The 16,664-nt window shown below is 40.8% G+C and overlaps 1 protein-coding gene across 1 annotated transcript in view; it reads left to right on the forward strand.

Moving 5' to 3' along the window:
• TMEM255B (transmembrane protein 255B) overlaps window positions 1–16,664 on the forward strand; it is a 68,486-nt gene that overhangs the window by 15,648 nt on the left and 36,174 nt on the right. The window contains exon 4 of the mRNA XM_030953880.1: window positions 14,034–14,123. Coding sequence (XP_030809740.1) covers window positions 14,034–14,123 — 90 coding nt within the window. The remainder of the gene's footprint in view (window positions 1–14,033; window positions 14,124–16,664) is intronic.

Raw genomic sequence — 16,664 nt, forward strand, 5'->3', positions numbered from 1 at the left:
TAATGTGCTTGCTTCCCAACTTCTGTCAACAAGAGTTAGATTTCAAATGAAGTGTTGAAAAGACACTATAGCTGAAGTTGGAGAAACAAAGCAATAATTTTCTCTTCTGTTTTCAGTTGATAGACTTCCCTTACAGTGCAAGCATCCCTGTCCTGCACTGACATTGTGTGAGGCAGGATTTTCGTATAATCTCTGATTATTTTCATAACACTGGACTTTACATCTGTTTCAGAATAGGGGATTTTTTGAAGCAGGTACATGTGTGAGCCAGCCTTCAGAAGAGGCAAACCTCTTCCACTTTTTTCAAAACCAATGTATCTTGTAAATTATGCCCATCAGAAAATGCCCACTGGGCATTTTATGTAAAGGTGATGGTTATTAATATATACACCCCCCCAAAAATACTGCTATATATACACCAATTAGCTCTGTTCAAACATCTTCTGTTTCATTTGCTGCTTGCAAATCAAACATTCTGAAGAAATTAGCTTTAGTGCAGATTTTGATCAAAGATACTAATTACTGATTGATTTCATATCACATATTGGGCTAATTAAAGTGGCTTGTTTTAATAAAGAAAGACCACTGAAATTCTGCAAATCCCCTGACACTATCTTTGATGTTTCTGTGCAAATAAATGGAAGAAGCCTTTACTGTTGCAGGGGAAATGCAGAAAATGTAAAGGTAATCTTTGTAATTACCAAGGTATTATTTCTCTTCTAAACTCTAGTTTGTGACAAAGTTAACAGCACTTCTTTCTTTCAGTGTTGATTTTCTGTATGCTCATATTTCACACAGTTCAGAGAGAAACAATTAATGCTCAGGTAAAATTGTTAAGAGTGGAAGAAATTAGTAATTATCCTTCTCTTGTTTAGCACCTTTGAAATTATTGAAATGGAAGGGACCCACTGATGCCTTTTCAGGCATAAATGTGTGCTAGGTTTTGTGGTGTGATCTGACTGCACATTTCAGAAACAGACAAGATTTATATAAGGATAATCAGAATAGGTTGACACTGACACTTGAATGAGCTCGAGTGGCTCCTCTTTATGAATCTGCATTTTTTCAAAATATAACAGCATCTTATTAGCTGACAACTTCAAGTATCTTATTCTTTGAGAATGTCTTCCTGCTCTCATGACTAGCTCTTCAAGACTGTGATGAGGTGCTCTTCAGAGGCATCTTGTTCTCTCCTTAGGTTCTGGAAGAGACCTTTAAGGGTGGTTTACACTACATTCTGGAGTGTAGTTAGCTAAAGTGTGGTAAGAAAAATCCTGTGTTAAGTGACAATTATATTTCTCTTCTATAATATTGAGGATATTACAGAAGATATCATACTGTAATTCTGTCTAATTTCAAGTTGAGAGCAGAGCAGCCTAAGTGTAGATGGCCCATAAGCATGGTGAAGTCTTGGGTAATAGCTGCCTTATTGTGCAGGAATCAGCTTTGAGGCCCCTTTTAACCCTTTTTGGAAGGGATTTGGGATGTGGTCTATCCATGGTAGGTCTGGGAAATCTGTGTTATTCCCTGTAATGCAGGAAGTTATTCCACAAAAACAGGACTAGAAGTGAGATGAATAACTGGAAATGTTTTGAAGGCTAAGTTATTTCAGCTGCAGAGGAGGAGGATAGGTGATATATTGGTGGGTATGAAAGCACCTTCCAAAATGAAGACAAGTAAAATTAAAGAAGAAAGTTCTGTGGGCAAATAAAATGTAAAGTGGAAAAGTTGTTTCTAATAGTATAGTATTATGAGAGACATTTTTCTATTATTAGTGTTATATAGTCCATGAATAAAGACTAAGTAAAATACTTTGGATTTCTTTATGCAGTTCTTTGACCTTGTGCATTTAATGTGAGGATTTCCAATTTATAATAAATTGACACAAAGAGCTCTTTTCTTTTCCCTCCTTTGCTCCTTCCTCTATCTTGCTGACTTCTGCTCCTCTTCCCTGTCTGACTAAAAATACTCTCCACTAGTTAAGTGAATAAAAATGTTCACAGCCAAGTGAGCATCAGACATAGCACAAGTTAACTGGTGGGGCTGCATGGGTAAGGGTGGAGAGAGTGAATCTGTGGAAGGAGGGAACAAGACTTGTCCCTTTTGCCAGGAATAATCTGTTATATCAACTCACTGTGGTGTGAAACCATCATCTAAGTGTTGTCAGTGAGTTAAATGCCTGAAGATAGATAGCATAAATTTCCCAACAGTGTTGGAGAATTTTGAAGTTCAAAGACTCAAAAATAGATGCTTTCACTGTGTGAATTACCAAAGGAAGTGTGGGAGGTGTTTCAGCTCTTCCCTGATCTAGTTCCTTATGGATTGGCATTTCATATTACATGTCTACAGGTGTATGCTTTCAGATTTTACCAGCACAGATTCATCAGCTAGACATGCAAATATTTATTTATTTGTAAATATTTTAATATAGAAATCTACTATGAAATTATACCCATGTAATACATAACCTGTAATATATGCTCACACATGTACATTTATGCATTTACAGCTGACATGTCCTGGCAAATACCTGTAATAATGACAAAGAAGTCTGTGCCACTGTGCCACTGACATTATGTCTTTATTGTGCAAAATGCTTTTTACACTCTTCATAGATGTGCATGCCAGGTTGTTCCAGCTGGCAAACCTGTGATGGGTAGCACAGTCAGGTCTGTAGCAATCTTTGTGCTCCATCATCAGGGCTGTGTCTGACATAGCTAGAGAAATGGCCCCAAGTGCCTCCACCTGCAGCACTGGAGTTCTTCCCTCCCACACAGCCCTCTGCTGGTCCACTGGTTGTACCAGTCTCAGGTCTTACCCACCTCAAGTTTATCACCTCGCTGGAAGAGAGAAATGGAATGTTGGTTACAAAGGGAGAAATTTTGAAAGAGATTCTTTGGTTTCTATTTGGAGAGCTTCCTTGTCAACCAGAATTACTTTAGTTTGCTTCTGGAAGCTTAAATTCAATAGAAACAGAAAGAAGATGCATACCTGTATGAATGAAAATGTCTTTCTACCACCAGACCTTATTTCCAGTACTGAAGTCTCTAAAGACTGTCACCATTGTTTTGAGTCAGAGACTCAAGCCACAAAGTCAGTTTAAGTTCTCTATCTTATTAAATGGCAGTGTTTTGGGATGTGGTTCCTTTCAGATCTTGCTTGGGAACAGCACATGGGATTAAGGGCATAATAGGGCACTTTTTAACTGCCAGTTTGTTTTCTTGTGCTGTTCATGCAATGAAAGTGTTTCTGTCACACAGCTGAAAACAAAAGTAAACTTTATGACCCATGAAATGTGTTTGTGGAACAATAAAGATGTCAATTACTCTTCCTAGCAAGCAGGAGCATGGGATAGAAAGTGTCAGTAAGGAATGTAATTTCTGGTGTGTGCATGGTGAAGAAGGTGAGGTGGGATGTGCCATGTGGAAAGGACAGGCAGTTTCTGAACCTCTTGTTGAAGAATTAGCTCAAATTAAATAGCTGAACATCCCTGATGGACAGATACAATCTTCTGGACCCTGCAGGTAGAATTTCACTGCAAAAAAACCCCTTGTAATTCATGCATTTCTATAAAAAGTGTGTGTGCATGCAATTACTGTATAAGGAAAGAGGATTTGTCAAAGCAGAGACTTTGGTGTAAAAACAGTTCTTGCTGCTAAACCAGTCACCTCTGACAGTCTCGATCTATGTAAATTCCACCATTTTTTACCAGGAAGCATAAACTTTTATGACACATGGTATGCTATATATTTTTGGGTTATTGTTCTCATACCACTCAGAACAGCTGTTTAAGTGATGAAATGACCTTGTTCCAGCTTAAACAATAAAAGAGCATCCATAAAAAGAAATATGTGATGAATTCCTATAATGTCAGCACTGTTGATCAGTGAATCTAAATTTGCTTCACTTTTGTTCCCTTTCCTTTAATGCTGTGTTTAGCTTTTTCTTTTAGAGTGAATTTGATGTCCTTAAATGTGTAATAATTTTTAACTGTTCTTATCTAAGTGCTTTTGTTGATGTTTGCAAACGGGAATTCTTACCAGTTTGAAGTGCCTACTGGACTAAGACTTGATTAAGCTGGTTCCAAAACCATTAGCATTTCTCTAGCTGTGAATCCAGATGAATTTTTTTCTCTTTTCTGTGTAAGGGTAGCCAGAAGGTGACGCTACCTGGAAAAGCACACTAGATTGAACTACCCTGAGAAGCCCCAGTGCTGCCCTACATAAAAATAGGAGTCTGAAACAGAGGAAAGGGGGCTGATCACACACCTGATTTAATGGGCTGGAAGAAAAGTAGAGCAGCTATTTAAAAAAAAACTCTCTAAAAGGAATGAAAACACAGAGCATATGCACTGCACCTCCCTGAAATAAGAAGGTCAGCCAGTAGGGGGGTTGGATCATTTCAAACTTGGGACAAAATACAGCAGTGCTGTTTGAATGAGTTGAGTAAAGCTGAGATGTGCTGCTGCTGCTAGTAGGAAATCAGGAACTGCATTAATGGTTACCAGGATGGTCTGGGATTGCTGGATGTTGTGAAGGCTTAAAAGAGCACTATAGATAATAAAGCTAACTCTGCACCGGGGTAAAAGCTTCCTTTTTTTGGGTTTCCTTCTGTTTCTTGTCTTAGAAAATGTAAAGCTAGTACATTTCCATCTAATATTTTTTTAATAGTTTTAATAATATTTGCTGGAGTACAGTGAAGTCTCAGATTCTACCAAAATCTCAGGAGACCTGATAGTGCATCATCAGTGGTGGCATTTTTAACTGAATCAAGACAAGCATTTTACTCATCAGTGAATGAATTATCTTGAATTTAATATGTGTTCATTTACACATAAATCATATTCATTCTCTGATTGCAATGTAATGGTGACTCCAGTTTCAAATCCTTAAGTGCACAGAAACTGCTTGATATGGGTTTTTTATTCTGTAGATTGGTCATTCCAGTATAGATTTGCTTTGCTAAAACAATTTGAAATAATTTCCTAGCTATTCTAAGTCTGGTTTTGTAGCTGATATTAGATTATGAGAGAAGGAAGAATGTATTAATCAGCTAACCTTTCCCAGTAATTTTGTTTCATGTTTTGTAATGGCTATTGATTTAATTCCTACCAATCTTTCATTGCTTGAAGATAAAAATATGGGAAAATTTGTCTTTATTTCATAGAATGTTTTTCACAGAAACTGTATTTTCGTGTGTTCTTCAAGTTAGAAAAAAAGACAAGATGAATTACAGAAAGCATAAAGCAAATGCCTTGGCACAAGTTAAAGATTAATGCTCAAGAGAACATTTCTAAAGGGTGAAAGCAACAGAGAGACCTAGATCAGGGAACTATTAGAGCTAGCATACAAGCTTTTATTTGGACAGTACAATGTTAAGGCAAAATGTTTCCATGCTACTTTTCTAGGGACAGTATTGAACTATGGGCTTTTGTGCCCTAAAGGGAAATAGCAAGCAAAGCTGGCTGGGTGAGCCCTCCTGTCATGGGTGAGCCCTCCTGCCGTGGGTGAGCCCTCCTGTCCTGGGTGAGCCCTCCTGTCCGTGGAGCCCTCCTGTCCTGGGTGAGCCCTCCTGCCATGGGTGAGCCCTCCTGCCATGGGTGAGCCCTCCTGTCCTGGGTGAGCCCTCCTGCCGTGGGTGAGCCCTCCTGCCGTGGGTGAGCCCTCCTGTCCTGGGTGAGCCCTCCTGACATGGGTGAACCCTCCTGCCGTGGGTGAGCCCTCCTGTCCTGGGTGAGCCCTCCTGCCGTGGGTGAGCCCTCCTGCCGTGGGACCCAGCACAGCCATCACACAACCCTGGGCCTGTGTCAGTGTGCTCAGATGCTCAGTTCCCCCATCTCCATAACAAACGGCCACAGCAAGTGGCACAAGGAGAGTTCCCAGCAACTTGAGCAGTCTGTTTATCTGATCAGTAAAGTAGTCCCTGTCCTAAAGACGTCTGTGTGTGCCTTTAGGAGCTGGAATAAGCAGGCTAAGGACCTGTGCTCCCTTTTGTCACAGGCATATTTTATGGAAAATTCTTTCGTTAGGATCTTTTCTCCTGAGAAGCTGAGAAGCCTCAGCTTCTCCATGTTTTGCTGCTTTGGAATGTGATTTGGAGAATTGTTTACCCAGCATGTGAAGTTGTTTTTACTTGATGACCGACAGCCACCTTTGTCGAGGTTGTGAGCAGTCACAAGATTTTATCATTCCTTTCCTTTCCATTCCTTGCTATTCATCTAGCCTTTTGATGAAATCCTTTCTTCTATTCTTTTAGTATAGTTTAGTTGAGGCAGAGTGGAAATTTTCCAAGGTAGAAATCCATTTTGATTTAAGTAGAATGTACATCTTTGAGTTAAGTCTGTAGCTTGCTGTTAGTCTGACTGCCTGTTCTCTTGAAGGGCCTGTGCTTGGAGGGACTGCTTCAGCCGAAAGACAAGAGATAAGGGGGGAGAGGGGAGGCACACAGAGCAGGGCAACCTGACCCAGGAGTTCTTTCTGAAGAATTAGTAGCAAGTGTCACCGAAATCAGTAGAATGAATATGTATGAACCTATTGTGAAATTGCATGCATATGTATCTGAGAGGGAGATAAAAAGAGATCTAGAGTTCCCAGAGGTACGCATGTCATTTTAGGAGAACGATTCCCACATGCGTCTAGCACTGTAATAAACATACTGGCTTTACAACTTTCACAAAAGTTGTAGAGTTTTGTTTATCTCCGCAAAACATAGTATTTAATTTTATTTTAATATAATATATATAATAATAAATCAACCTTCTGAAACATGGAGTCAAGATTCTCATCTCTTCCCTTATCCTGGGACCCCTGTGAACACCACCACATTTAGTGACCCTGAGTGAGGAACATTCCTACACCCTTTCTTTTCTTACTCAACTGTGCTGCATAAACCTGCTTGGGCTGGGGGAGAGCCAGGACTGCTCAGTCACCCTGTTGCACATTTCCCATGCTTGGATACTTCTGCAGTTCCTTGCCATTGTGTGTAGCCTAAGTGATGAATTATCAACAAAAGTTGAGCAGCAGTACCACTGGAAGAGAAAAAGAGAAAGCAATGTGCCTACTTTTTTACATGCCTATGTATGATAAAAATTAACTGTGACTACCTAAGGTGTAACAAAAGATGTTGCAAATCCTGCCTTTCACAATTTTGCCCTTCAGGATGTAGGGCAGGGAAGAAAAAAGATAAATTTTCCAAATGAAAATGTCACTTTGATTTTGAAAGTGGATTTTGATCTTGTTTTTTCTCTTTGGCATAATAATTTATAACTCTCATGTGGTTTCTGTATTCTTTCCCCTTTGTTTATCTAATTAATTCGACCTTTTTATGCATGTGACGTTGCTTAAATGTCTCATGGGACTTTTCTCCTGCCTGTGTTACACCAACTGGCCTTTTCATGTTGCTATTTTTCCTAATTATCCCTGACACGATATTGGGAAACAGCAGACTTCTTCACAGGCAGTAAAACAAAAGTCTTCTTGACCACAAACAACAAAATAACGCCAGTCCTTATGATTTATTCATTACAGCTAAAACATAGCTTTTACTTTGATAATCCCTAGGACTGTAAATTACACAGAACAGGTGAAACAATCTATTAGTTGCTGTCAGCACTTCTGCCTCCTTCCCTTCTGTCATGGCTACATGGTGTTACCTTCTCATTTGCACTGAATCTAGTGCTCATCTCTCTCTGCAGTGTTCTGATTTAACTCATTTGAGAGAATAAGTAGTTCCTGTTTGGGTGGGCACAGGAGCTGGGATGAAGGGATGCAGCCCTTTGGGACAGAGAGCAGGAGAAAGGCCTGGACAGCAGGGAATCAAACTGAGGACTGGAGAAGAAAATGCCCTTTGAGTTGGCAGTGAGCAAGCAATCACACAGGCTCAAGTCTATGCCCTGAGATGCTATTAGCAACAGAGAGAGGGAAGGAAATCTGAATCTAAGATCTTTGGTTTTGCTGATAATATTGAACAATATTATTTGCTGATAATATTGAATAATATGACTGGACTTGCTGAATTCAACGGTGATTATACTGTGAAAAGGCCATAGGTTTCTAACTTGGTCACTTGATGTAAGGATGAGACTTAATCTAAACATATGACAACACAATCATAGAGTCACAGGATGGGTTATGTTGGAAGGACCTTAAAAAGAAGATCACCTAGTTCCAGCCCCCCTGCCATGGACAAGCATACCTTCTGCTAGGCCAAGTTGCTCAAACCCCATCCAGCCTGGCTTTGGACAATTCCAGGGATGTGACATCCACAGGTTTTCTGGGCAACCTATTCCAGTGCCTCACCACCTTCACAGTAAGGAATTTCTTCCTCATACCTAATCTAAATTTTCCCTTTTTCAGTTTGAAGCCATTCCCCCTTGTCCTCTCACTACATGGCCCATATAAAAAGTCCCTCTCCAGCTTTTTCTGTAGGGTTCCTTTGGGAACTAGAATGCATAGTTTGGGCAGTCATGAAAGTCTTTCATCATTACGAATTCTTGTGATTGTAACCGGTGCACAGCTATGACTGGAATTGGCATTAATGAATAACGAACGTGATGTAATCCCATCTCCTGTGGTGTGACAACCCTCCAGACCCTCCAGCAGAGCCTCAATTACAGCCATGCCATTATTTAAGAACCAGCCTATGGAAAGAATATGTTGACAGGCCATAAACTGTGGAGCATATTACCTGGTTAGTGAGAAACTTCCTAATTAGCTCAGTTGTGAAAACTGTAGGAGTCTTGCCTATGCTTCATTTTCATCACAGCAGCAAAACATCTGTCCTAAGGGCAGGAAAAAGAATTGGTTGTTGTGTGAGAAGCAGCCACACAGGAGAGGGCATTCCAAATTAGCGAAAATTAATTCACAATTAAAGTACTTATTTACAGGCACATTTCACAAGACAGGCAGTGCTTAGTTGACAGCAGCATCTGAAATACAATGCAATGCAATGAGTTTAATTGTCTTAATTTTGCAGGCTATTAATCTATAGACCTGCTGAGGTACCATGGTAACAGATGCAGCTCCTGGCTGAGATTGGTTGTTCCAGCTCCCTGGTTGCACCAGGGTGAAAAATCATTCTCTGTTTTGGATTTGTGATGTGAGTTTTTGTAAACTTCTACTCTTACATCATTATCCCCATTGAAAAAGTGCAGCAGATTTATTTAAGCCTACAATTCTGATCTTGAGGACATGGGGAAATCAAACCAGTAAAAAGGCTCACAAAATTAAACTGTAATTTGGGTTATGGAATGTTAGGGGCAGCCTAAGGAACAACAAACTGCCCCATGCATTTCTTTTCCAAATACTTGAACCTGTCTGGGAATAAAAAAGGACTTTACAAACCTGTGGCATAGCACTGACACACTCTTTTGCAAAGACTTAACTTTCTAGAGCAAAAAATATTGAATGACAGAGGTTGTCAATTTACATCAGTCAGGATAATTCCGATTCCTTTTCTGCCTGGAAAAGAATCCCAGGGAGTCTTGATGAACAGCTCAATGCTTAGAGACAGTGGAGGCTGTGCAATGCAGAAGTAGCCATTTAGCATGAGGAAAGTGAGTCTGTTAGATGTAATGTAAGTTGCATCCAGTACCGAGGTGATTTTGAAAACAAAAATCCATGCATTTTTCAGTCTCAGATCTACTTGGTCTAAATCAAGAGAATGAAGCATCTCACACAGCATCTGGTGCTAGAAATGACTGTCATTAGTGGAGAAGTTGTGCTCTTTGGTTGAGGACAGGTAGAGGCTAAATTTGAATCGTGAGGAAAGCAGGGATGTGCCAGAATTGAGAGTCTGGCTAGCTCCCAGAAGTATTCCACAGAGATATTTGAAACAGCCAGAGAGGTGCCAGCCTGTAGCCAGCATGTGCTTCTGCTGAGGAGCAATGTGTTTTTCTGTGGGTCTGCTGGCAAACGTTGGCTGCAGGTCTCTGTGTGTCACACTAGGGATGTGGCACCATCAGTGTGTCGTTCAGCACAGAGTGTGCCTGGGGACCTGAGGTGCAGTGTTTGTGTGCAGTGTGTACATGAGAGTGTGCCTGCAGCTTGGCTGGCTTCATCAAACTCAAAAATCCTCTTGGGTCTGCTCTCTGGCCAACTCTTAGGGGAATCCTTGTGGGATACTTAGCTGCCAACTGCCTGTGCCAGGTGCATTTCTGGCAGCTGAACAAGAGTCTGTGACCAGCATCTCTGGCCACTGTGTGTCCCCTGTTGCCTTCACTAGTCGCACTTGTGCAGGAGGGTGACAGTGCAGGCAGTGGTGTGGTATGCCTGCTGAAGGACAGGAGGTTGTCCAAGACAGGTGAATTCTGAGAAAAAATGCATGTCTTTTCTGAAAGAAGGCAGTATGCAAGAATTTAGCAGTCCAGCCTTTCACTAGTTTTACTTTTTAGTGTGTTTTCATAGTTCTGTGACACAACTGAAGATAGATTACAGCTCTTTAGTTAATACTGTGTACAAAACTCCCTCATTCCATGTGCTGTTTTGTTCTCCCTTTTGCTAAAACCCCTCTGTTAAACAACTGCCTTTTGAGTTTGATTGTTAGGCCCACACAGTACAGTTTCCAGTGTTTAATAGCTGGTTTTATGGCTCCCTTGTAAATAATCAGATTATTGTATTCTATACAAGAACCAGGAGTAAACATGTTCTGATGGCAACAGCTGTAGAGAAGCCTTGCTGCACACCAATGGAATAGCAAAAGCAAAACTGTTTCTTGAATAACTGTTCAGATATATTGCTATAAATAATGAATAGCTGTCCTGACAAAACATAATGCTGTTGAAAATGGAGATAAGACGATGTGATGGATCAGTATTTATTTTCTTTAAAGTGTCATTTCTTTTACCTGTCAGCAAACATTCTCTATCTTTAAATGAACTGCATTTTTTCTCTTTCTAGACAGTCCTAGGCTTGTGAACTCACTGCTCCACCAATCACCTACTACTTAGGAAAATTAGCTCTTGAATTTACAACAGCTCTTCATTTGGTTGTCCTGGCAATTTTCAGAAGTAATTAACTTTGTACTTGGTTTTTTTTATGTTTTTATGTTATTCTTAATAAGCAATGAGAGATTTGAGAGAGAATATAAATCTGTAATTTTATTTTAAGGAATATTTTAGTGGTGCTCTTGTATTATCACTTCTTTTGTACAAATATATATAAGGCAATTTCAGTCATAAAAAGCCCTCAGTGTCATATTCTGCCACTTAGGCATCATGATAAATATTACTTCGGTCAAGAAATGAAGCTGATTCTAAAGGGACTGCTCACTGAAGTAGTTACTAGTAGTTATGGATAAGAACAGCAGGCTCTGGCTGTAAACCTTTGACTTGCACACAATTCCTTGGAAGCATAGATGATCTCTAACATGACTGAGAAGTGCAAAGCTCCTTAGCTTTTTTCTGTAGCTCCTTTCTATACTGTGATTTACAGCACCTTTTTATGTGGTCTCCTAAGGCTATATGGTGAAACTGAAAGGCCAGCGCACTCATTAGGTGATTTAAGCTATCTCAATGAGTGGAAAATATTGGTTTGGGGATTGTAGATCATCAATAAATTGTTCATGTGTGAAATGAAAAGCCACCTTGAGGTCAGCTTCCAGTAAATTCATCTTGAGCTCAGGCAATTTGGAAACACCTGGCTTAGCCCACTAATTATTTGATTGACTGCTATGACTTGAAAAACAAGATAGAGGTATCAGACAATAATGGCTTAATCAGAACTTTTAAACACTGCTGCTTTTTCAAATAAAGAGACCAGGATCTGTAGCAAATGCAGGTGCCACAGGGCAGCACAGCCCACTACTCTGCAGTGATAGGAGTCCACAGCCTTCTCAATCTGGTGAATTGAATGCCAAGATCTTTAGACAACCATTCATGGGACATGACCTTCCACCCTGGAGAGCCATGGGATAGCAGAGGTTGAAGGGTGATGCAGCCAACAGTGTTTTCCTAGGGTTTCAGCAGGATGGAGCTGGCTGCAGGGGGAATGCAGCAAGCTCCCAAGATCAACCAGTACCATCTACCTCAGCCACATTTGTGTGTGCCCCTTTTCTCCCCATGCTGAGGATTCCAATTCCACAGCAATCCCTATGGCAGTGCTGGCTCATCTCTGATTGCATGAGACATGAGCTAAGGGGAGATTAAAGGAGTATGTCAGTAAGCATTGTGATTCTTCTGCTTTTAAGCTGTACTTTTTGTGAATTCTCCAAGAGCTCTTACCTCCAAGTGGGTGATACTGCTTTGATCTGTGCATCTAAGCCGTGGGCTTATATGGTTGTAGTTTCTTACCTAACCAATATAAATATTTTTGAGAAAATCAACAATGCTGCATCCCCTGGAAGCACCATTGACATTGTACTGTTCTTAACCTAACACAAGCTAAAGAGTCCATTTTTCAAGTGAGTTGGTGATGCCTTACAAATTTGTGAAAATGGCATCTAGGTAATGCAGATTTTATGTAGGCAAAAGGATATACAAACTGTATGGATACAATTTTTGTAATCTGTATCTGGGCATTTCAGGAATACATGGTCTGAAGGAGCATTTAATAACTAGTAAATAACAAAAAGGTTCCACATTCTTAACTGAATCCCTTTTCCATGTGCCCTATCAAAAAAAGAATGCTGTTCTGTCAGTTTTCAAGAATTTTTTATAATCTGTTGTTGTTATTAATTATAACTTAATACAGTTGTAAATTAAAATCAACATAAAGGATGTTTCAAAGGGTTCCTCTTGGGACTTTGGCTGAGAAAGGTCAGAGACATGAGAGGTATACATTACATTACATTAAAAAGCATAGCCAGATAGTGCACATTAGTTTCACCTGCAGGAACTCACTCCTTCAAACTCAGGCTGCAGAGTTTAACATCACAAAATGCTCTAATCTGGGAGAGGAAGGACTGTCAGGTTCTTTCCCTCATCTGATGGCATTGGGGCTAGCAAACCTAGGGAGCACCTTGCCAAGTGTACAGTTTGTCTTTCAGGGCTTCATCTCACCTGGCTCACAGCATTGCACCCTTCAGATGTGACCTCAGAAGAAGCCAGTGTCACCTCAGAAGTGTGTGCCAGCAGCACACTGCCTCATCCCTGGTGAAATGCATTCCACATTCTTTCCAAGTCCTGTTGCTCTCTCCAGAGTGAATTGGGCAGGAGCTCATGGAGTCTGGGGTTGTTGTAGCCCTGCAGTTGCTGTCAGAGCTGCAGCACAGAGATCAGGGGGCTCAGCAAGCCCAACCTGCACAGCCTTTTCCCCCAAGCCCTCCATACCACCACTGCTTGTGCCAGGGCTGTGCTCCAGCAGTGCACCATGTGCAGTCCTGTTGAGAGAGAATTAATAGTGCTTAATGAATTAAGCACTTTGGGAGGAAGAACAAGATCTGAAGCTATGGCTAGTAGGTTGATGAAGACATTGTTCTGTCTGTGCTGTAGCTGGGACGCTCACTGAGCTCTGCTGTGCTCTGCTCTGTCCACTCTGAAACTGAGGGCCAGGCTGGAAACACCAACAAGGATGGGGGCCAAGGCAGCATATCCCAGCCCTTCCACAGGTCGTCTGAATCTCTGATTTTGTTGTGGCATAAGCTATTTGGGATGACAAAAGATTTCTGATCATTCACAAGCTAGTTATTAACTTACTACAGCTGCCTTTATCTATTGATGTGAAATACCACCATGTAGTAAAGCTCCAAAGATTTATGTAAGCCAACAGGAAGATGACTTTTTACCATGTCCCTGTGGAAGCACTGCTGTTTTATTAAGTAAATTGATTTGGAAGAAATCACCATTGAATTTAACTCTTGCAGCTGACCTAATTTTCACTTGGAAGATTTAAACTTTTCTAGTAGGCTTGATGGTCTGTCAACTCAGCATCAAGAATTTCTGCCTTTTTACTAGTGTATGACTGTCACCCTGACACACTGATCTAAAGTGAATTACAGCAGCAGGAACCATCGTTTCAGAATACTAGAAAAACTAGTGTAATTGTTTTATTTAAGGAATTATACTGAAAAGATTGCTCAATCTGTTTTTCTCTTCTCAGCTGGTGGCCTCCATCGTGTTTATCAGCTTTGGTGTTGTAGCAGCCTTCTGTTGTGCAATAGTTGACGGAGTGTTCGCAGCACGACACATAGTAAGTGCAGTGATTCTGTCATCTTTCAATTTTGTTTATTTATGTCATTTCTAGCAGGAAAGTATTTTCTTTTGGTTTATGTTTAGCAGTATATTAGGGTTTTTGTTAGTTCTTGGTGGAGATTCTAAATAGGTGATATAAAAAGATGGGCATGCCAAAAGTTGTATCTGCTTAGAAAAGGAATGCACCCAATGATGAGCACCTTCACCTGATGGGATTTGAATATGCTAGTTTATATGTTAGAAATGTGTTTTTTACTGTTCTATCTTTTGTGATAGAATACATAAAAACTCAGTCTAAACCCTAGATTTAATTGAGCTTTGATTTCCAAAATCATCAGGAAATAAGTAGTCATATGTGTTAACAGACATTAGAGGTCAGATGTAGTATGCTAAATAATACAGCATGATAGTATATGAGCCTTTCTCTGCTATGAAATACCATGAGCCTGCTCATCTTTCTGCTTATGTTCATTGAGGGGCAGCATAACTCCACTGGCATCAGTGAGACCTAATTGAATTTCTCTTAGCAAATACCTCAGAATAATTAGGCTTTAGATCATCTGGAGCATAAAGTTATAAACTGATTTATATTTTACTGTTACTGAAGAGGGCTTTAAACCAAATGTGGGTTTCAGAGCTTCATATGCATTGCACAAGACAAAAGACATCTATTGGTGTAAACAGCTGAGGTGTGCAATGTGAGCATGGATAAATGTTCTGGATTGCAGTCATGTTTTGTGGTATACAGACCCTGCATGATGGCAAAGTGGCCTGCATTTTCTTGGATTTACCTTGTAGCTGGTCTGGATGACACCTGGTTTAACTGTCTCTGATCAGCATAGACCCAGGAAGCCTTTCCATGGGAGCTCCTTAAAAGAGGAGTGGAGCAAATTCCTGTATAGATTCCCTGCTCCAGAACATTCAGTGGTTGTGCCCTGGAAAACCACTGAAACTTGTTGAAATTTTGGACCGGTCCTGGAGAGGCTGAGGCAACTGGGGTTGTTTAGTCTGGACAAGCAGAGGTTATTTATCTGAAAGGAAGTTACAGTGAGGTGAAGGTCAGTCTCTTATGCTGTGACCCACTTGCAAGTTTGAGAAGAACGGGCCTTAACTTGAGCCAAGAGAGTTTCAGATTGGATACTGAGAGAGTAGTTAAGTACTGGAGAAAGTTGCCCAGAAGGATGGCAGAGTCACCATTTCTGAAAGCCCACAAAGGCATCTGGATATGTCACTTAGGGATATGGTGTAAAAGTGATTTAGGGTTAATGGTTGGACTGTATGATCCTGAAGGTATCTTCCATCCTTGAGGATTCTGTGATTCTGTAATTTCCCAGGAACCTGACTTATTTCTGTCCTGCTTTAATGTGATCATTAGAAAGTGTTCACATGGCACTTGTACAGTCTTACATGTTGTAACTGCAGTGCAGCTGTGCAGCCACAGCCCCCCACTGCTGAGGGTAGACACAGCTTCTCTGAGGTGCGGTCCTGTGGCAGGGGACAGTGTGTGCTCAGTCTCAAGCACAGACATAGGCATTGCTCCTCACACCTTTCTAGGTGTTTTGAGTAGGACAATACCAAGGCACAATGTCATTGCACCCACCCAAGAAAAAAGCATCTTACAATCTGGGGTGCAGTTCTGTATCTGCTTAAGTTAGTGACTGTATATGACTGCATCCCCTGTGCAGAGCTGGAGGCTGGAAGGGGCTGATCACCATCCATCCATTCCGCGGAGTGCTGGAGTTGTACAAGCCAGTAACATGATCCTACTTCAGTCACATCATGACAGGCTTCATGGAGATCCATGACCAGTTGTTTACATTCAGACTTAGTTCTGTGTCACATCTGTATATTGCTGTCTCCTTCACCTATGACAGAGCAAAGAAATACTAAGTAGCAACATTTTTTGGAAAACTAATTTGCATTTCAGCATGATCACACTCACTTCAACTCATTCTCCTCTGTCTAATAAGTAACTTGATAGGATCAGGTGAAGTAAAGGTGTACATCACTAAGTTTCTCTGACTAACGCACCTGGGAAGGTCTGTAGGGATGATAGTGTAAGTGTGCTCCCAATTTAATTTACAGGAATGGTGGCGCTTTATCAGAAGAACACATGCCATGCAGACTACGGTGTCACTGCCACAGAGTTACATCCTCTTTGCATCACAGATCATTTCCTTCAGGAAGAGCAGCAACACCACATTCAGTCTGCTCCCTACAGGCAGTACCAGCCTTTTTCAGACCTGGCTTGTGCTGTTGCCATTTTGTCCACTGCCTTTGGGGCACAACTGCTGAAGAGTTGGAGTAAACTGTCCTCCAGTCAGGGAAAGGACAAATTCAATGTCAGAGCAGGTGCCTATACTAAAGCCATCAACTTTTTGTGAGAAATGGTAACTGAAGCCAAGCAGTCTTCAGACTGACTACAAATACAACATCTTTCAAATCAATTTGGAATAAGAAATGTGTCCCCCTATTTTGTTTTATTTTTAGCTTCTTTTGAGCTGAAAAGGATGTGAAGAGGACAAATCACATAATTGCA

Source organism: Camarhynchus parvulus, chromosome 1 (genome assembly GCF_901933205.1).
Source record: "Camarhynchus parvulus chromosome 1, STF_HiC, whole genome shotgun sequence".
Classification (NCBI taxonomy): Eukaryota; Metazoa; Chordata; class Aves; order Passeriformes; family Thraupidae; genus Camarhynchus; species Camarhynchus parvulus.